Source organism: Acipenser ruthenus, chromosome 9, assembly GCF_902713425.1.
Source record: "Acipenser ruthenus chromosome 9, fAciRut3.2 maternal haplotype, whole genome shotgun sequence".
NCBI lineage: Eukaryota > Metazoa > Chordata > Actinopteri > Acipenseriformes > Acipenseridae > Acipenser > Acipenser ruthenus.
This window is the reverse complement of record NC_081197.1, coordinates 6,132,904-6,155,403: the sequence shown is the minus strand read 5'-3', so window position 1 is coordinate 6,155,403 and position 22,500 is coordinate 6,132,904. Positions and strand designations below refer to the sequence as shown.

Below are 22,500 nucleotides of genomic sequence, written 5' to 3'. Positions count from 1 at the left end.
TATGAAGGTGCATTATGTATGGCAAGAAGAGGAAGGGTGTAATACAATAAAAGCATTCTGGACCTTTCACGATTGATAAAATCCTGCAGTTCTTGGAAGCATATTGTTTAAAAATTGCAATAAAGACACAATTTTGACCCAGTGATAAGGCACAAACAAATGTGGGAACTTCCGAGAATCCTAGCTTGGGGATTTCCAGGGCGTGTGTGGAACTTGATCTGCCCAGTTAACCCTTTAACTTCATTCTCATTCAGTACTGCCAGGGGTGTTATAACTGTAAACACTCCGCTATCCTCAGACATCAGAACTGGATATGGAACACAAACTGTACTGTTGTTACTAACAACAACTTTGTGTCATAAAATATGCTTTTTTAAACAGTATGTAATGCATTTTAACAGCCAGCTGCATGACTGAAATTGAACGTGATTTACACATGGAACTTCTAAATATAGCCAAATAAAAATTCCGAGTGCTGTTCCTGTTGCATTATTTTAGCAAGGTCATCTTCTTGAATTGTCTGTTCCTATATGGTCAATGCTTAACCACAGGGTTAGTTCATTTTTTTTTTTTTTTTTTTTTTTTTTGCTGTGTTCAGAAGTGCGTGCTATACATACACCATTAACAAGGACGTGAAACCATTACAATATACTGAACCCAAGAGGAACTATTTGTACTTCTTTACTAGGGATTACTGTGTCAAACTTGTATACATTCAACAGTAAAGGTGTGAGTGACATTGTGAAAGAATAGCTGGGAAGTGGGTATGTCTAAATAAAAGTGTAGTAATAATACTAGTAAAAACATAATAGGAATAGTGAAATAATGGTAGTGAAGATGCATACAGTTAAACTGACTGGTGGTAGAAACACTTTCATGTTTATGGTGGAGAAATTACATTTCTGCCTTTGCCAACAACACTGTGCATGGAGCTGCTAGTTTGAATATATTTATTTCTGAATTGTATACCTGAAGCCATTTCCTCTGCAATTCTCTCTTTTTCTTCTTCTCTTTTCTCGTCTTCAGCGTTGAGGAGATCAGTTACGAGTTCCTGGACTGTTTTGTAGTTTTCGCCCGTGCTCAATATTTTGCTCTGGACCGTTTGCTTCACAAGATTTCGGTCAAACCCAATATCCAGGGCTGCCTTCACCACTGGGGTGTTCATCATGACTGCATCCTCAGACCTCTCCTCTCCAACCCCAAGGTGAACCACTAATTAGAAACAGGCACAAAGACGTTGGATTCTACACTAACTGCTCAAAAGACTTAGCGGAACAAGCTAGGAGGCATTTCACAGGAGTGGAAAACTTTCATCAGAAATTATGACTATATCATTGCTCATCTTAAAAGGGACAAAGATTGAATTATCACAAGATTTCAAAAGGATTCCAGTCACAAGTCGATACATGATGCAGAAGTTTAAACTTGCCTACAGCAACAAAAGAAAAAACACAACTGTTTATACACAAAATGGAATTATGAAGACCAGGGTGTGAAATGTAATCATTGATGAAGTAGTTCTAAAGAACACTCAACTGACGCAAGTTGTCATCTCAATTTCCTTTCTGTCATGTCAATTTGTGACTGCTTCCTTAGAAATGTATATTTTTGAACGATTAGATATTGTTTTAAAAAAAAAATAAATTAAATTTTTGACCGAGTTATGTAAAGAATTAAACACATTTTATTTAGTAATGGACACCATTATAAGTATTCTATGAGGATTTTCTGTTGGGTTGGGTGTATTGTATTTTTTTCTAAACCCGTCTACACCCACTAACATAACATTTACTAGTCATTCTTCCGTCAGTGCATGCATGAGTGAAGGGCAAAAGGCAGGACTTCTTCGCAGGACTGTTCCAGTAAATGCACAGGGTTTAAGTTACTGGAACGTTAACGTGTCATGAATATGTTATGTAGAGTCCTAACACATTTTACTTAAATAACCAGCAACGTATTTTCGCTGGACACTGAGATCCACATATTACTAAGTGTGAACTGTTTAAAATGTCAGTGAGTCATGATTAACATTTCACGAAGAAGTTTAATAAAAATCATTTAATTTGCAAACTGGCCTTAAACCAAACAAATATGCATTAATTTTTAAATTAGCACTATCCATCTTTCAGTTTTGAAGCAAAATACTAAACTTAGTAGTTGTTTTTTTTTTATTCCAATAGAGTACAGTATAGAACAACCAACATCTTATTCACACATACCTGTTGGATCAGAAAATTCACGAGAACTGTGGTCCCCATTTGCCAACAACTAAGAATAAACAAAAACAAAAAGAGAAAAAATGTTATCTATTGCCCCAAAAGCGAGTCCTTTTTAACCTTCATCACAGCACCCAGTGGTCATATACCTGCTCAAAGAGACGTGGGAACCTGGCCTGAATCTGATGGACGAAATCTTGACCCTTTTCCTGCAGAAGATACTCACATCTGCAAATACAAAAGAAGCAGATGGACAATCTTTCAAGCTGCTTGTGTGATTTAACAAGGCAAGTGGCAAAATAAAGAACATTGAGGAGGCACACACAATTTGAAGACATTGTACTTTTGTGAACAACGCTCACTTTCTAACAGGGTTAACAAACAGGGGCTGATTCCTCAGACTCCTGGTTCCTGACCATATGCTATGTTTTATTGGAGGGGTTCTGAATTTCAAGACTGGGAAGTAAATGGTTATGTTTGGTACCCTGGCTGATTAAATGTCCCTTATTGAGATGTATCTTCACATAAAGCAGCTGGCCCCCTGGAATGAATCTTACTTTAACCAGTGTTTTCCTGCTCTTTTGAAAGGCTTCAGAAATAAATGGAGTCTGATCTCATTTCTGAAGTTATTTATGTGTCACGGTGGGGGAGGGGGGTTTCCATGTGGTATAAGTAGTACCGTCATGCACACTATTACAGATACGACTATTTTTGGTAATCCACTCAAGTAGGATATTCCGTAATCAAATCTTAACATCTAAAAAAGTTAACCCAGCATCCTGTTGGTTGTCTGTACAAAGTAACACTGTAGCTGATACCAACCTTGGAAACCATTTAGCATGCTCCACCCATGGGTCGTCACCCGACTCCCAGCACCTCAATCCACCGTCGCAGCAGAAGCACTTTACATCATCATTTCGACCTTCAAAGCAAAATTTCAGGTGTTGTTTATATTACAATACCAAAGACCATGACAATTACTTACTTACAGGCAAGACAACAGTTGGCCTTATTCAGCTGTATTAACCTTTAAGTCACTGATTAACAATAATGTGTGTATCATGCATACACAACTGCAAACAGCTGGAAAACCTTACCAATCCCACCCATATCACTTTGTTTCCTCTTGCTACTTATTTGTTTTTGTTTGTAGCAAAATGTTCTGTTTCACATGCCGTTTTCGTGTGCTTTACCTTGTATTCCGTCATGTGGGAAGCACCCTCTTGAAAATGGTGCATCGTGCACTTCAAATACAGATTAAAAAGATTCTTACCCACATAATAAAAACCAGCTTTGGCCAGCTGATCGGGTCGCACAGGAATCCTTGTCGGCCAGCTGACAAATGTGAGCAGTCTTTCCTCGCACAGCTGCATGGCAGGATTGGACACGTTGAGGGACGTGATGGACGCCGGAAGGGGAATATTATCTGTTCCGTCACCCCTCACAAAGCGGCAGGAGGGGTAGTGCCTCTGGTGCTCCGACACGGCCCTGTCTCCTGGCTCCCAGTTGCTTAGATTTCCACCGCAAGAGAAGCACGCCACCCTATCACCCTGTCCCAAGTAGAAGAATCCTGCCTTGGCCAGCTCCGAGGGAGTGATATTAGCCAGGGGCCAGTTCTGGAAGGTGTCCAGACGATCTTGCTCACGGCGCATCCTGGGGTGCTGAGAGGTAGCTGGACGTTGTTGAGACACATCCTCCGTGCTCCGGGAGGACAAGGGGCTGGGAGGAATGCTGCTGAAGCGGTTACTGAAATAGCCCACCTGCTGCTCAACTAGTGGCGGGGAAGTGGAGTTCGAGATCTGTGACAGCAGGATGCTCTGAAGAGGAGGGGAGAAAGCGGAGTGCGAGGAAGACAGGAGGCTGGAGCTGGAGGCGAGCCCCTGAACAAAAGGGCAGTCGGGAGACTGGCGCTTATGCCTTTCGGCAGGACATTCTCCTGCCTGCCAGTTCTCCACCGTCACTTTGCAGCGGAAGCACTGAACACGGTCGCCCACCCCAGTGTAATAAAAGCCAGCTCTCGCAAGACTCCTCTCCAACACTGCACCGCTGGCAGGGAATTTGGCGAAGGTAGACATACGAAAGAGTTCAGAGGAATAGTCATAGCGCAGGTCCACTGGGGCATTGTTGCGCATTAAGTTCATAAAAAAGGTGTTGCTTTTTAGTATCTCCATTTTGAGAAGGTAAAAAAGGGGTGCCCATTTCAGGGAGAGAGTTCTGAATTACAGGGAAACCTAGAGACAAAGACTATAATAATAGCATGAATGTAGTGGGGTGATTAGAAACCCCAGTACACGCTTTTGAGTTTAGTATATATTGGATGGTTAAACAAAAGTATGTCAAAAAAGAGCATTAGTAGTTGCAAACAAATGAGACGTCGCAAGTTATGATCTTCATATGACTATGGTTCCAGGAGCAGAAACAATCCAAACTGTATGTTTTTCACCATTAGAAGTAAAAAAAAAAAAGTAAAACAAAACAACAGCTGTCTGTTTTAACGCATAGATGCGCGATTGACAAAGGCATGGATGTTAATAAATATACTTATTCTCTTTATTTTAAAAAATAATAAAGCTCCTAAAACACTGCATGTTGGCGAGCACTGGCGAGACTTTGGGCTTGCCAGGCCAGCCATGCTACCTACAGCAACCAATGAAACAAGTCATGTTCTGTTGTACTGAACTAAAGCCTGCAAACTAAACATGAATATAAACCAAAAAAATCACCAATAGCAGTCCCTTCTGTGGTCAACCTGGTTCGTTTGATGACCAAAAATTGATGCTTGATTTTAAGTTGCAAGGTTTAAATAAATAGCTCCTGCTTTTAGCGATCTCCTTCATATTTATTTGTGTAATGTGAGTGTTATCCATTTTTAAGAAAGAACTACATTCACGCGGATGACTTAACATTAGACTAATGGTTTGATGGTGTAGCAAACAAAAACACTGGTTTCCCCTTGCCCAGCACCTTTGTTAAGATGCCATATTAATTCAGAACTCTCTCCCTGAACCCCGGCACCCCTTTTTATGATGTTTAGGTCTCCATGATGAAAGGTTTTCTTAAACTGTAAAATGGTAAGTGGTTAACTGTGAAAACATCAAATAAAAATGCTGAAAACTCCAGTCGTTTCTTCTATTCCAGCCTTCTTATGCGACCCTGAGGAAAAGAAGAACAAATTTGTAAAATTTTCCATACATCCCCAGCATATGGAACAGAATGCTGTGACAAATGCCATTGAACAATTTATTCAAAACCAGTTTTGAAGACAAAACATCATTTCTATTCTACATATTTCCAAAGGTATCACTTTCTTCTATTGGATATAAAAAGTGAAACACCAACATAAAATTACCCTGAATCCCCCACTTGAACAGTTTTGAATCATCGGAAAATAATGAAATGTCCATTTCCTAAATACAGAAAACACCCTGATTAAACTATTAGAAAACAAAATACATTAATACAAAAACTATTGAGCATTATGTGGGAGATTACCATCAAGTAATGTAAATCATACTTTTCTAGGCAACAGGAGTTCCAGTTAATTACTGGAGACGATTATCAGTTTCACAGTGACGTCCTATTTGACTTGTCTGCGCTGTAAAGACTTTTGAACACATTAAGAAAGAAAATGGAGGGCACTATCGCTATTAGAAAATGATTTTTACTATTGTTTTCTTATATATATATATATATATATATAAAAAAACTTAAAATCTAGATTTACCTTGAACTTGTAGGCTACTTATTCGTCGGGTACCTTCCCACTGATTAAAAACGTTCTAAGAAAATAGTCCTGAACGCTTTTTTTTAAATAAAAAAAAACAAGGATGACATTCTGTGTGTGTGTGTGTGTGTGTGATATTATATATATATATATATATATATATATATATATATATATATGAGCAAGAGAGAGTGAGAGAGATTTTATTTTATTTTTGTTAACTTGTTAGGGTTTTAAGTCGGAGGTTGGAGTCTGAACTACCAATACAATCTCTCAGTCAAAGCCTTTCTCTCCCGAATCTAGAATGCAGCCTATTACTGAACAGTCTGTGTCACGCTTTGTTGTTGAAAGATGCTGGTGTCTGTGCTCCAGTCGAGCTGACAGTCTGTGACTGGCTCTCGGCAGTTGAAGGTACAGGTACAGGATTGGTTGCTTTCGTCGATGCAAGGTATTGATTGGCTGGTTTTGGTGGATAATAAAAATTAATTGTGTCTAGCAGGCACAGGTGGAGAATAAGGCCTGTGTCGGTTACTGCTTCCAAAATAAAAACCAAAAAAAATGACAACAGATATGGCGACAGTAGATACATCAGATACCTCGGTATACAACATCATTACCATCAGTGATATTGCTACAGACCCGCTTATAATCATTTATTTATTTCAAAAGTTTAATATTCTAAGTAAACTTTTCCGGTGTGAAAAATGTCATACGAGTATGATAAAGAACAGCTACACAAAATTAGTGGGATATATCTGCCAATGTCCGAATCGTGACTGAGCCCGTGCTAAAAAACAATTAAAAAAACTATGCAGGGCACGGCAGAAACGACGATACCATTGTACCTGGACGAATGCATGTGGAGAGAAAGGCACGGCAGGAATTGTCGAGCTGCATTTCTAAATATTCTGGATCATGTAGGAGATCACACAGCTGTGCAGGGAGCGGGACCAGCAGCAGGCGGGGCAGGAGATGAACCCGGAGGAGGAGTGCAGCCATAGACAACATCATGAGGGGAAGCAGCGGCAAAACCACCAAAGGCTCTTTTAAGAGCCACCAAATCTTTTCTAAAAGAATCTGACAGTGAAACGATGTAATGTGTTCAAGGAGAAGGGGCGGAACGATCAAATCTTTGAATTTTGAACTGATTTAAATTGATTCAATCAGAATTCTCTGTCATGAATGGGCCCCTTAATCATTTTCTTGGCCCCCTTAATCTCCACCTATGCCTGTTTAGTATGTATTGTCCAACAGACGTGAACTATGCTTAAATACATAAAGTCAAAAAGAAAAAGGCAGCATTGCGCGGATTGATTATAAATTTCAATCACAGTTGGTGCTGAGCCTGCTAGCACTGGAAGTTGATTGGCTGACGGTACTGAATCCTTTTCTAATCTTTAGTGTGACATCACATGCTCTGCTATGTGGTTCTAAACAAGCAGGCGAGTCAATGGCAAAAGGCATTAGTGCGTTTTAAAACTTCTGTAAAATTAAATTGTAAGAGGTCACTGTACAGAGAACAACGAAGCACAACTGTTAAAATGTACAGCAGAATGATAAATCGGCGTCAACTAGTCCCCGTATTTGTCATTAATATTATTAACTACTAGTATTATTGTTTAAAAATACATTGTAAATCGTTTATATACTTTACAAATAAATTATAATAAAATCTGAGCGTGAATTTCGCGAGAAAGTTGCCTCGACATCGTAGGTTTGAAACTTTTTTGATTTTCAAGACACCATCATACACGAATGATTGTTAATCCCCGGATTTGAAAGAGTGTTCTCCACTTTAAAATTCGTTTTTTAAAAAGCCTATGCAGAAAACAATGAGCGCACCATGTTGTTTAAAACCGCGTAGCAACAATATCCAAGGAAGTGTTTGTGACGAAACCACTACTAGAAACAGCCATACTAGAAAACGATTCAGTATCATCAACCAATCAGCTTCCAGCTCTAGCAGGCATTAATAGACTGTAGATACCCGCTGTAACGTCTCAGCACCAATTTTGTGAATCAAATTTAAAATCAATCCACACAATTACTGGCCTTTTCATTTTGACTTGCTGTATTGAAAGACAAAAAACAACAAATCCTATACCCATACCTGCCGAGCCAGCCAATCACAGCCTGCCAGTTCGACAATATCTTTCAACAACAAACTGAGACACGAACAGTTCAGTAATATTGCTCCATTCAAATATCTGGCACTGTCCAGATAAACCATAATCACCTCCGGAAAGTAAAACAAGTTTTTTGTTTAATAAAGTTATGTTGTTTTTTCCATCCAATTATGTTTGTGATCCTTTATGAACATTTATGGGACTACTATTTCCTGCGGAAGGGTACCCAACGAATCACTACAAGTTGAAGGTAAATGTCTAGATGTGAGAATGTGAAATATATTGATATGCACAGACACAATATCCCAGATGCACTCAATAACGTGCTAAAGTTATCTTCAGTTATTTATTTTAAAAAAAGTGTGACATATGCATGCATGAGTAGCAGTGTGGAGTAGTGGTTAGGGCTCTGGGCTCTGGACTCTTGACCAGAGGGTTGTGGGTTCAATCCCTGGTAGGGGACACTGCTGCTGTACCCTTGAGCAAGGTACTTTACCTAGATTGCTCCAGTAAAAACCCAACTGTATAAATGGGTAACTGTATGTAAAAATAATGTGATATCTTGTAACAATTGTAAGTCGCCCTGGATAAGGGCGTCTGCTAAGAAATAAATAATAGTAATAATAATAATAATAATAATAATAATAATAATAATAATAATAATAATAATAATAATAATAATAATGAGTGTTCCTTGCAATAGAATAAGTATTACCAATTAAATTAATCACAATTTGAAGTACAAATCACACGTACAGACAGACACTCCCTTATATCTTCAAAATCTGATTCTCAATAATTCAATACATGTTAATTCCAAGTTTCATGGTATATCCCCCTTTGCAGTTCCCATAAAAATACATAAACACATAATCACATTGTTAAATGGTTCTGTAAAATGTTAACCAGTTAAATAAGTTTCAAAGAGGAAACAGTTTTGGAGCAAATCAATTTGTTACATTTAAATACAATTTCATTAAAAAGATACAATTTAGAATTAAAATAAATAAAAAAAGTCTTTTCCTTTACTTATCTATTCCAGAAATCAAATATTTATTAACATTTAACCAATACATTGTGTTTTTAATTGCTGTACATCAAACTGAACTTAATAAACAGGACTATAAAATACATATAAAATGTCTACTTTTCATGAATGTTGTTGAGAGTATGTAAACACACATTTGTACTCACTGGATACTCTGCATGTCTTTCTTGTTTCAAATCGTGCAGGGTTTGTTAATTACAAGGACTAGTTCTTCACTAACTAACTGACACTACAGGGGAAAACCCATGACGTGTCACATGGAACATTAAGGTCAACAGTCCTTTCCCACTCCTTATTAAAATGACCCGTGGTATAATTACTACAGCATTGTTAAACCACAGCCTATTCATTATTTGTTGTATTACCTTCCTTTGATAAGTGCAGATCTGCTGTTAATTTTTCATACCTAGGCAATTCTCTAACAAGCTACTGAGCAACATTATCATATCCATTGTATCTGATACATTTTAAAATGATCCCAATGACAAAATGTGTGTGTAATTATATATATATATATATATATATATATATATATATATATATATATATATATATATATATAAAGAATTTGACCAATAAAACAGCTTTTGAAGTTGGACTGTTAATTTGTTTTTGTTTGAAAAACAATTAGGTTGTAATTTCTGTTAGCTCAATTTGGTTTAGGCCTACACAATTTGTATTTTATTTACCACATAGACAATGACAACGGAAGAAAACAAACTTACCATTTCTAGGCCTTACTAAAATAAAGAAAACCTTATTTGACAGCTACGACTGGACGGACGCGCAAGAAAACGTTTCTTTTTTTTTTCCCCACAAAATTCTGTGATGAATCACTCGTATACCTGAAGAGAACACCCTTTTCGCAGTCAAAAAAAAGAGAAGTATATTTGACAAGGCTATAATTTAAGGCTGTTGTGTTCACCGACAAACGTAACACAATGTAGATGCCTTAACTTACCTTCATAACAGAATTGTGCTTTCCTATGTTCCTCAAACTAGTAGTACTAATTTACAACACCCTACGCGTTTAAAAAAAATGAAAAAAAACCAAGAAAGAATAGTAAAATGGCCGGCTCTTTTCTGATAAACAACACACCACCAGGAAGCGTACCGGTTGTGCGTCAACCATCAATTAGTCTGTTTCAATGGTGGCATAGCAGTCGCACACTGCATACAGAGAAAGAAAATGGTCGCACACGCTTAATGTCCTCCCTTTAGTTTCAACCAGTTTGCGCATAAAGACAGACGCATCTGCGCAGAGCCGCTTGTCTAATTTTGATGAAACGTGTGCAATCAATATACATTCTTTTGCTCAAGAGTTTAGACATTTATCGGAGGTGCTGTCTGAACTGCTTTTCCAATGGGCTGAAATTTTAAAAGGCATCTTCAGCAGTTACTGAGGTTAAATAGGTCTATCTGTCTATCAGTCAAACTTGGATGTTGGTCGTGGACTCGTGTTGAAATACTTCATAGTTTCAGGTTACCGATTGCTCTAAATTTGTATTCACTGCCGTGGCTGGGATGTAAGCCACTGACATCATTGTAAAATGTAATCAGTAAAAAAAAAAAAAAAAACAGCATGAAAAAGAAGATAATTACTTTTATTAATTTCGGTTTCTGTAGCATTATTTGGCCATCATTGTGTTTGTTTTTGTTGACTATATCTCTCGTGGTCGTACGATCAAAAAAGCTATTTAAATGCTTACAGTGGTACTCTGTAATCCCCAGTTACTTAGCTTTCTTATATTTAACTGAAATATGTTATTGAGTGTGCGCAAAAACTATTGTAAAGAATTTCTGAAAAAACACACGGATCAATACGATTTCACTGTGTATTGATGGACACTAGAGGGAACCACCTAACTTTTAAGTTTCGTTTTCCAACGAAAACCACATGACGCAGAAATGCGCAAATCGATACAAAATGTACTCTTCAGGCGGATGCACGGGAAATACTGGGTGGGGAGGGGGTGGGGAAACTGGATTTCGTAGTTGATTATCGGTAATATCAGGCTTTTTAATAAAATGTCCTCTGAAGCGGTCACATTACCACTTCATACTGTCAATAATGTTATCGATAAACATAAATGTAATACAATAAATAAATGAGAATAATAAAAACAGCCGTGCATCTATATCTTATTGGTATTCAGCTTAATATATTTCTGGAACTTAAAAAAAAAAATACTATTTTCAGTGCCACACTCATACATTGAAAGAAGAAACAAGGACCAGGGGTCACAAATGGAGATTAGATAAAGGGGCATTCAGAACAGAAAACAGGAGGCCTTTTTTTAGCCATAGAATTGTGAGACTCTGGAACTAACTCCCCAGTAATGTTGTTGAAGCTGACACCCTGGGATCCTTCAAGAAGCTGCTTGATGAGATTCTGGGATCAAAAAGCTACTAATGACCAAACGAGCAAGATGGGCCGAATTAGCAATGGAATGTTTAATTACAATTTCACAAGCAATTATCTAGATCTAGGCGTCTGCTAAGAAATTAATTTAAAACTGCAATAGATAATGTTACTATCAAGTTTCATGACAAGTGTATAAGCGGTTCTCCAGTTAGCAAAATATGACATGTATAACAGTCAAATTTTGCTACCTTGTCAAAATCTCCTACCTGGTCAAAATCTGCTACCCCATACCAAAATTTAATCTGTACTGTTATAAACGGTTTTTTTTTTGGTCAAGTTAAAACAATCAAACAATTCATCTTAGTGGTTATAAATAGTAGTTTAAAAGATTCTAACAAGTAGCATAACTAAACTAAAATAATATAATATAATTAACATTACTTATTTTCAAACTAATATCAACAACATAACGAATAGTATTGGAACTCACACTAGACAAATATATGTATTCATAATAGTACTACTACAAATAATAATAATAATACATATAAATCAATATAGTTCCAATATACCCAAACCTGCTTGGTGTGAAAATGTAATACTGTATTTTGTAATTGTTCTAGAGTTAGTAATTGATTGATGGCTCAAATATATCAGACTTTGATCATGTTCTTTATTGAAGGTAGAAAAATTTGATGGGTGCAGACCAGCTGTCAAGGTTTCATACATTGGCAATTCTCTATTGAAGGTTACAAAATTTGATGGGTGCTTCTATGATGTCAAACTATCACACCTGAAGACCTGTTTATATACACAAGCCTTTTAATTATAGTCTTTCTATTATTGATATCCATTATTACTGTTTGATTATTATTATTATTTTAATAATTGGAAATGTATTCACTTATTTAAAAGTATTTTTATTATTATAGTCATGTTATTATAGATTTTTATGTTTTGTTATGCTGTGTGTATTATGGTTATTTTTAAATTTTTTTTAAATGTTTTCTGTAAAGCACATTGGGGTCTGTGACATAAGATGCTGTATAAATAAATTGAATAAATAAATAAATAAATAAATAAATACCATTTCACATCCATTGTATCTAATACATTTTAAAATGATCCCAAGGAAAATGTGTGTGTATATTCGGACAATTTATCGGTCAATAATAATAATAATAATAATAATAATATGTATGCTACCTTTGCAAAACTATTTTACAAATGCGTACCTGAGGATGCTACGCTACAATGTGAACTTATACCGTAAAGGTGCATTTTTTCTTTTTTCTTTTACAAAATGTAACTCCCTCTGTAGTACACTTTAATGTTCGTTAACAGCACCTGTCTGTATTCAGTATAAAACATTAGTTACATGTGAAATAAAATGTAAGTTTTCAAAACACGTATTTCATATCTCAAGCCTTGGACATTCGTGATTGATGAGCGTCCGCAGTTTGCAGGGGGAAATAAATCTAGGCATGCGCAGTGCAAGGGGGAAACAAGTTTGGGCATGCGTACTACGAAAATGTGATAGGTCGCATAAATTGCCATGACACCGACATGCACAAACGACTCCACTATGTCACCTTTACAGGGGATTTCTTCAGCAGCGGGGGACCACAAGAAATAGACTTTCCACCGAAATCGTTTCTGTTAACTGTACAATGCAGCAGCAATCTAGTAGAATCTTTGTTTCAATCAAGCTTTCTAACCGCAAAGCCACAGCAAGTAGAAACAGAAACGCAGGCGCCTGAAAGTATTCTGGTGTCTGACACCACCTAGTGGGGTAGACTTGAAATACAAAATACACAAGAATGAGCTGACTTCTTATTCTGTATGGGTGGCGAATTATGGAGGGCTGATTGTGTTTTTAATTTTACAATACGCATAATTACACATACACATACAATACACTGGTAAAAAAAAAAACAAAAAAAAAACGACACCTCACCAGTATCCATATTATTCTGTTAAGCATTGATTCTCCATAGCAAAGTGTAACAGAGCACAGTGAAAACATGATAATGCATAGGTATGCATAATAAAGCACAGAGAGCCATGGTAAAGCATATTAAATAAATAAATAAATAAATAAAAAACATGACAAATATACCATGCATAAGGGTAATGCATGGTAAGAGATGGTCACCCTCAGATACTTTGGGTGTGTGTTTGTGTGCGTGCGTGCGTGCGCGTGCACAATTAAACCTCTCTTTGCAGTCTCTGCCGTGCTGCTGAGTTTAACTTCTCCTCCCCGACCCCAACCTGAATTTCAGCTTTGCAAGGGGGTTGTCAGTCGAACTCAGAGATGTCAATCATAATGTAAATACAGCACCAGTGCCCTGAAAGGCAGACAGAGCACCACATCCAGGCAGGAGTCCTGACTGAAACAGGGTCTTATTCACAAACTTCAAGGAATATACATATACATATTTTTTAAACCACACCTTCATAGTTAGATACAGTAAGCAATTCATTGATATACATTATTCATTATTTTCCTATCAATTACTTCAACAGATTAATACCTGGCATCTAAACATATTAGAGGGAACAGTAAGAGAAAAATATTCTGTTTGCACATCCCCACCAGAGACCAGAGGTTAAGAAAACGCTGAGTGCATTTGCTTCCTGGAAAGTGGATATATTTTTGGGCGCCGCTATGAGAATATTTGATCATTACAATCCTTTGTACAGTACGTCTTTTGAGAGATGTCTGGATGGGATACCAAGATAATTGCAAAGACCACGATCCTTTACAACTGGTTAGGTGATCCTCTAGTTATAGGTACAACTGTATCACCCATCAACATTGATATAGACAATGAACTCAAAACATGAACGATAATCATTTTATACATATGGGTTCCTCGAAACATATATTGGAGAAGAAAATGGACAGTGTCTGTAAAGAAAGGCAGAACCAGGTGGTTTCCAGGAAGGTGTGGCTGCTGTCAAGCAAAAGCAGATTGCTTGAGAAAAAACTAGCTAAATCCCTCAGGGTGCCAGACACTTCTCAGGAGAGTGGCGATGCAGGAAACAAAGACAATAAAACAAAACTGGTTCGGGGAGGTGAGAAAGGCAAACCCCTTAATGAAGCAACCGTCCATAAAAAATGGATATGTTAGAACCTGTCAAGAAGGGAGTGTGTGTGTAGGAACGTTACATTGCAATATACTCCCTTTACTGGCTGATATCGCCTTAAGCATAAATCAAAACTAATTAAAAGTAGTTCATCATGTGGTCCAGTGGTTAAAGAAAAGGGCTTGTAACCAGGAGGTCCCCGGTTCAAATCCCATCTCACTCACTGTGTGACCTTAAGCAAGTCACTTAACCTCCTTGTGCCCCGTCTTTCAGGTGATACGTTGTTGTAAGTGATTCTGCAGCTGATGCATAGTTCACACACCCTAGTCGCCTTGGATAAAATAATAATAATAATTCCATCTCTGCACTGGTGGAATTGACTGCCACCTGCTGTAAGACAAAAAATACAGGGAAACAAGGAATTATAGTGTGGAAACTCCAAAAAATGAAAACAACATTTGCACTCAAGAAAGCTCCAGGAATAATTACAGTTCCACCTCTGTACATTTAAGTATGGTTGTCTATATACTCCATATGTTTCATAGCAGGTGGCCTTCATACTAAGGAGCTTGGATATGGATAGTGTCCAGTTAACTAAACTGTTAACACCATTAGACACAAAGCTTACAGATGACACTTTCATGGCTTATAGCCACTCCTTAGTTTAATTGAGAGGACTGAGAAGCTCACACTCTCTTTTAATAAGAGACATTTGGACACATGATTTATTAACTTAGTAGAACTCTATTAAATATACAAAGTTGGTGTTGTTTTTTAATTTTAGAGTTGTACCCCATTTTCTATGCACTGGATAAGATGTACAAGAATTTTCACAAATTGCTCTCTCATACGTGATTTATGCTGTACAGCTGTGGCCAAAAGTTTTGCATCACCTAGAATTTTAAGATTGAGCTATCATTTATTTTTTTTAAACTAGATGAAGATAATTTAGATCTTTTATTTAATTGTATAATCAAAGAAACTACAAAATTATATCGTAAAAGTCTACCAGAAGCCAGAATAGTAGTAAAGTATTTCATGTTTCAATTTTTGTCAGTTTTTCATATATGGAAAACTACAAACTGGTATTTAATTCGATATGTTAAATTAACATTATTCAGCAGGTTTCATTCGACTTTATGAAGCAAAATCAGTCAATTTTATAGGGTGATGCAAAAATGTTGGCCCCTAGCTGTAGTACTATATAGTTGTAGTACTATACTTTGCTTATTTAAACTTCTCTATCCAGTCAATTCATCATTCAGCCAGCGGGGGAAGTAGCACTCGTTGCCTTGTCTTCTTACTACTTATTTTCTAATATACATCATAAGCACTCGAGTTCAAAATGGGCAAACTGACTTGTGTGTCCATGCAAAGTAAACAGAGAAGCCCATATGAGGTAACCTTCTTTGGACAATGAATCAGTGCTGAGCTTCATATCCTTCTCTGGTTTCAGGGTTACCAGGTATGGATTAAAGCCAGTGAGAGCCCAGGTCTTTCATTCTATGGAACCAGGTGATACCGAGCCTTGAAGGAGCAGTAAAGTAATCCTGATTGTCATAACAGTGCAATCAAAACAGCAACTGAAGACTTCCCTGACATGTGGGGAATGTGGGAGAAGAGAGAGTGGGCTTATCTATGTTCTGTTTACTGTGTGGTCCCATGGCATTATTTTAAAGAAATAAGGTTTATCCCTAGCATTGGAATGTATATATACTGTATATACTTTGGCTTGTCCTGGTGGGGTATAGGTTGACCAAATCAACCCCACAAAGCTGGTTTCTCAGATCTAGTTAAGATAGTTCAAGATTAGTGAGAGGTAGGGTATTTGAAACCAGTGGTGAGTCATTCATTCTCATTATATATATATATATATATATATATATATATATATATATATATATATATATATATATATATATATATATATATATATATATGGCAAACAAGCTAAAATAAAAACAGGCAGTTTTACCACAAAGTATATATTTTATTCCATATGAACAGAGGCCAATTTTAAAAGTCTTATATAAAGAGATATAATGTAACAGAATGTATGCTTCTAACATACTGGCATGCTCATACATCTAAGAAAAAGAAAAAGAATCAAAACATCCATTATTGAATACAAATTCAATGTGTGTGCATTTAGGAATTCTCTAATACAAAACCTTTAAAACGTGATTAGTACTACCTCTAGACACAGAGACAGGTCAACAACTATTACATATGCTGGCAAGCACACACTAGCTTGCATAAAACCATGCTTAAGTGACAACAACAAAAAAAAAAACCGTTTAGCAATAGCTCCATAGAAACGTGCAAAGACAGTGCTGTACAACCACTTGTTCGGAAGATACTTTGCTTTTCTTTGTTGCATTGCTTCAGCTCTGACTGCTTGTTATATTGTTATTTTAAACCTCCACCATTTTACAGATACTATGCTCTTAAAAGTTTTAAAAAAAATTAAAAATAGCCATAGGCTCCTGATTTCCATGGTAACACTGGAGAACTTTGTCTTATTAATTGCCACAATCAACACCCCTCCAATGATTGCTTTATTGTAAGGTGGGGAGGAGAGGAGAGGACTGGGAATGGGGGAGGGGGTCACAGTTTTATAAAAAGAAAAAAGTATATCACAATAATATAATTACAAGAGGCCTATATTTTTGTTGCTACAGAGAATGTAGTGAATTATTTTAGAGTTCTATTTAAATGTAAACGACAGTCATCATGTGTAGTGTGAACAATAGGAAGTGTTTTTTTTTGTTCTTTTTAAAAACAGGTGGCGTTTTAAGTCCACTGAAGTGTTTTCGTTGTTCTTCTCTTAACATGTAAACAGCAGATAAAATACATTTTGTTCATCTGAATGGCCTTTTGTACTCCACTTCCTGAAAAAAAAAAAAAAAACTTCGCTCACAGGGCCAAAAATAAAAAGAATACAACTCCTTAACATTAAATAAACAAGGCTTCTCACCTTGTTCCATCCGTACATACTTCTAAAAATACACACCAGGACCTGGCGGCACTGAACAGAATACCTAAACCACCCATTAGCTTATACAAAACTAAACAAAAAACAAGGCTGATTATACAATTACTGTACTTTGTTGTTGTTGCTCATAAAAAAGAAAAAAAATACTCTTTGGAAGCCGTGATTAAAAAAACAAAAAACAAAAACAAATCCTGCATATATTTTCATATCAAACATCTCTACCTGCTAAAATCCATACGTGCATATTCTCAATATAACCATCAGCCCCCAGCTAACTGCTGCTATACACTTGCACACTCTGCGACCCAATCCTCCAACCAACATACACTTGCATTACAGTCTTCAGTGAGCGAGCTTCAGCACATTACATGGCAAGAGTTCGCAAGGATGGATAGAAATGTTTCTGTAGAGTATCACCGCAAGGTCATAACAGCCAGACCACGACCCATTTTCCTTCTCTTCACTTTCTAAGATACGGCTGTCGGAATACATCTTTTTTTTTTTTTTAATGGAAAAATAGTTGACAGGCATGTCGTTTTAATAAACATTTTTACAAAATATTTCCAGCACTGCTGCTGTATTTTGTGAGATTCATATCAGCTATCAGAAAGCAGGTGTTCCAAGCAGGGTGTTTCGTTCTGTTTTATACTTGAGATGTATATAACATTACATCCTGGCGATAGAGCCTCTTCATTTCTACACAGAACTAGGACAGATTCTGAAGGGGTAGCAAACCCAACTCTTACAACATCCTAATAACTCAGCCCCACAGTAATGTGCTGAAAAGTCTTTCTTTTAAAAAACCATCCATTAAAATAGCAACTAAAAAAGGTTACGAAGAAGGTTTCATCTAGTATATATGTTTCAACTAACAATGTATGCAAGGCATGAATGTACACGAATCATACTAAAAAAAGGAAACCAGATAAAACACAAGGACACATCTGACTTAAATAAGACTATGTAAAATAAAGAAGCAAGGGTTTTTTTCACTTTTTTTTTTTTTTTTTTAAGATCACCAAATACCCATTACTATATATTTCTCATAAAACCACTATCTTAAAATGTTTAAAACAGATCTTGGCAGAAATATAATTTTGATTATACTGTAGAATGTGAAAGAACATTCATGGTGCATCATATTAATATTTCTTACTCTAATATACTGATTTATGATGCATTATATGTTTGTCCCCCCCCCCCCCCCCCCAAAAAAAAAAAAAAACAATACAATTGAAGGCACTTGATTTGATGAGGACACATCTAAGAAAAAGAAACATGCTGGCCCAGCCAAGCAGCAGGATCTGAACACTAAGCCCCTCCCATCGCGGCAGTGAGATCATCAAAACTGGGCGTCGTCTCTGGACTCCCAAATCAGTACTGAGAAGAGTTCCATTTCGCTTGTTCAGATACGTCATTTTTGGTTTCTCAGGCACACACAAAATAAAGAAAAGGAATAAACAAAATATGTTTTTAAATGCTGAAACTGGAGTAGTAGGACGTCCCAATGTATATCAATTCTGGTATTGATGATTTTGGCCAAATGTGAGGCAGAGAACACAGAAGATTGTTGGTTACTTTTGCAAAGGTCTGCAAAACACATACATACTAAGTAATACCCACACTGGCCCAGTTCTGCTCATCGGGGCTCAATACTTGAACCAGTAAGTGTCCAAAACATAAAAAAACAGAGGCTTAAAGATTTGGGGGGCCCTTAAAGTGTCAATTCATAGGCCAGCCTTTGAGGACAAAGAAGAAAAGCAGAATTGCCTCCACATATGTCTTGTTTACCCTTTTCTTTTTATATATCAATAAAGGAAACATCTTTCACAGAAAAGGAAACAAGTCCTGAAAGACTGAAATGTGATACAAAAAACATAAAAAAGGAACAGTAATCATCTTCATCTCCTCCACAGATTTTGTTAGGCAGCAGTTTTTGTGAGGAGACCCGCACATGCAGTGGGGTATGTGGGAAAGGGGAGGATGCTTGCCTTCCTCTATAACCACGTGAGGAAGCTCTCTTTGTCGATCTTGGTGGCTGCCAGCACAGACTCCATGTCGTTCAGGATGTCGGAGCTGAGCGCCTCCTGCAGGCTGGGCATCAGCTCCTCGGTCTCCACTGCCATGCTGTCGCCCTCCAGGGTGCCCAGGTCCACGTTGGTGCCCGGGATGGCGTCAAGGTAGTCTGGGAAGCGGCTAGGCTGCGTGGCCATGGCGCTCGGACCAAGGGAGTCGCCTGAGAGGGGGAAGGGAAGAAAGCAGGGTTACAATCACAATTAAAACAGCATTACGTTCTCAAGCAGCATACAATTACTTCCAGGGCAGGTTGACTAATTTCCTGCTTTCTTCCCATGACGAGGAAGTCATTTCTTGCAGCACTTCAATATCTACACACCATGCTTTCATAGAGCTGCAGTACTGAGAGAAATCAGTGGCCGTTTTTATACCGAGTACTCCTAAAGCTAATGTAACACTAAGCAATTTCAAAACATGCAACTGAACCAACATAGAGCCTGTCGTCTAACGTTTCCAAAGAAAAGCATATAGTATGTAAAATGAAGGACTAATCGCTGGTCGAAGGTTTTAACACGTAACTTTTAGTACTTTAAATAATCTGGTTTCTTACGATTGAGTGTTTAAAGTTATGGGCTATGGTAATCCCTTTTAATATATCCTATCAGGATAACATGGTTGGTTGGTTGGTATTTGGGGAAAAAAAGGTTACCTGTGTCCATTTCATCCACACTGTTAAGGAAGTCGTCAGGCGTCCTGGGCACACTGTAGCTGCTCATGCTCAGTCCACTGTCTGTGCTTTCATCCCTGGAGTGGTAAGTCCCGCTGAAAGGAAAACAAAAGTGGAACATTAGTTTTAACCAAATGAATCCCCAAGAGGAAAGGAAACGTCTTTAGCAAGATTTACAGCTGTGGCCAAAGGTTTTGCACCACCCTATAGAATACTGAATTACATACCGCTTGGTAGTTTTCCAAAAACACAAAAACAAACACTGATTGGATTGAAATGCATGTCTTCAATGATGTTGTTCAAATCAAGCACTTTTTCCCAGGATTCCAAACTTAAGGGGCAGGTGGGGGGCCGGTAGGGAGCAATACTGCAAGCCTGTACTAATTAGCAGAAACTAAGATATGTAGGCAGAATCCGGCATTGCGCAGTATGAATAAGGCCATTGTGCATGCAGGAGCCTGCAGACTTCAGTGTGTGCTGTGCAAACCACATGTTCTCATGGTCCGCTTGCTATGCAGTCCTGCTTACCCAGATCCGTTAATGGACTGGAAACCCAGGTTCCTTTGCACCCCCCCCGTCCCCGTCCCCGTCCCCGTCCCCGTCCCCGTCCCCCACATCACCCCATGAACCCATGACCCCATGAACCCAGTTCTCTCCTGGCACTACAGTAACGTTTTTTTTAGGCAAAGGGTCATGTTGTTTGCAAGCATTTAGACCTCTAGTGCTCTGGGTGCTATTTGGTGCTCTGTTTGCACTGTACCGACTGGCTTTCCTGAACTGTGTAAACTTTGGACCAGAATACCTTTTTTTTTTAAATGGGGGTGGGGGCTCACTCACACAAGTTTTATTATTTAACTTCCTTTCTAAATGACATGATTCCAGTGGAGTTCTACAGGCAACAGCACAACAAGAAATCCAGAAGTGTTGGTTTCAACTTTATTGTTTTTGTTGTTCAAACCCCACTTAAAGAAAACTGTTTAAATCATTAACATGACAGCACTGAAGGCTTCCTTACACAAGAGGGCGCTGTTTGGCAGCTCTGCTGATAAAGAACTGACTGCAATGAGTCATCAACACAGCCCTGTCAGGATTACTGATGATGAGCAGTATTGCAAGCCCAGGGTTTAGTTGGTTCCCTGGGCTTGCTTTGCTTCTTTCCAGTAAATGTCTGATGTAATGAGGTCAAGGGCTCACAGAAGTACTCTACTCTGACACTGTTGTTCCAAGAAATGTCCAAGTTTTAAAACTTGTTCCGTTCCTCTTTCCTGAACCACTTTGCTGCGTGTGAACAGAATGGTAACTCACCTGCTGTGCCACTGTAAAGAGTCTGTGTCGGTTTCATATAAAGACAACTAAAATGAATCTTGATATCTATTTTGAAAATATGACATTTCTTTTTAGTAATGTTGAACATCTTTAGTTTCTGAAACACAGCTGTCTAATCTAATCGCTTACAAATAAGTACAGCGATTGCCAAAAGTTTTGCATCACCCTATAGAATTAACCAAGTTCATAAAGTCGAATGAAACCTGTTGAATAATGTCATGTTAACACAATGAAATACATACTGGTTTGTAGTTTTCCATATACCAAAAGAAAAACACATTTTAATGTGAAATCTAACATAAAATACTGTACTACTTACTACTGTGGCTTCCGGTAGACACTGGCGATATCGTGTTGTAGTTTATTTGGATTACACAATGTTAAATAAAATATCTAAATTATGTTCATGTAGGTTTTCATTCTTTTTAATTAATGTCTCAATCCTAAAATTCTACGCGATGCAAAACTTTTGTCCCTAGCTGTACATCCCTGAAAAGGTTAAACAGCAATCTTACATGGCCTATTCCACTTAAGAAAAAAAAAACACTGTCTGCAACAGCAACCATTTACAGCTGTGTACAGCTGTGTACAGCTGGTGACGTCAACCCCTTTAACAGTAAAAACAAAAAACAAAACACTAAAGAGCCGCAGCAGCAAAAACAATGCCTCTTACCCTGCCTGGAGACTGAATGAAGTAAAACAACAACTGACTGGATACAGACCAGGAGCACTGCGGGCCCCACAGTAAAATGCTGAACCCCACCAACATGTATTAAGTGTTTTTTTTTAATAAACTGATGTAACAAGGTGAAGTGGCAAAGCAAGCTGTTCCGTGTGAAGTGTGGGGCTGTGTTTGTTGGACTGGCT

The 22,500-nt window shown here is 37.6% G+C and overlaps 2 protein-coding genes across 4 annotated transcripts in view; both read right to left on the bottom strand.

Annotated features, from left to right (window-relative positions):
- Positions 1-10,555, bottom strand: part of LOC131696570 (inhibitor of apoptosis protein-like) — a 16,327-nt gene extending 5,772 nt beyond the window's left edge. Inside the window, exons 1-6 of one of the 3 annotated variants that reach the window (XM_059030963.1) lie at positions 10,076-10,555; positions 3,490-5,369; positions 3,039-3,138; positions 2,366-2,444; positions 2,220-2,268; positions 970-1,212 (exon numbers count right to left, since the gene is read on the bottom strand). In XM_059030963.1, the coding sequence (XP_058886946.1) occupies positions 970-1,212; positions 2,220-2,268; positions 2,366-2,444; positions 3,039-3,138; positions 3,490-4,387 (1,369 nt within the window). In that variant the 5' untranslated portion in view covers positions 4,388-5,369; positions 10,076-10,555. The other 2 variants (XM_059030964.1, XM_059030965.1) reach the window with 2 other exon arrangements.
- A 5,983-nt stretch (positions 10,556-16,538) lies between these two features.
- LOC117962710 (transcriptional coactivator YAP1-like) overlaps positions 16,539-22,500 on the bottom strand; it is a 26,469-nt gene continuing 20,507 nt past the window's right edge. Inside the window, exons 3-4 of the mRNA XM_059030563.1 lie at positions 20,290-20,468; positions 16,539-19,800 (exon numbers count right to left, since the gene is read on the bottom strand). Coding sequence (XP_058886546.1) covers positions 19,562-19,800; positions 20,290-20,468 — 418 coding nt within the window. The 3' untranslated portion in view covers positions 16,539-19,561. The remainder of the gene's footprint in view (positions 19,801-20,289; positions 20,469-22,500) is intronic.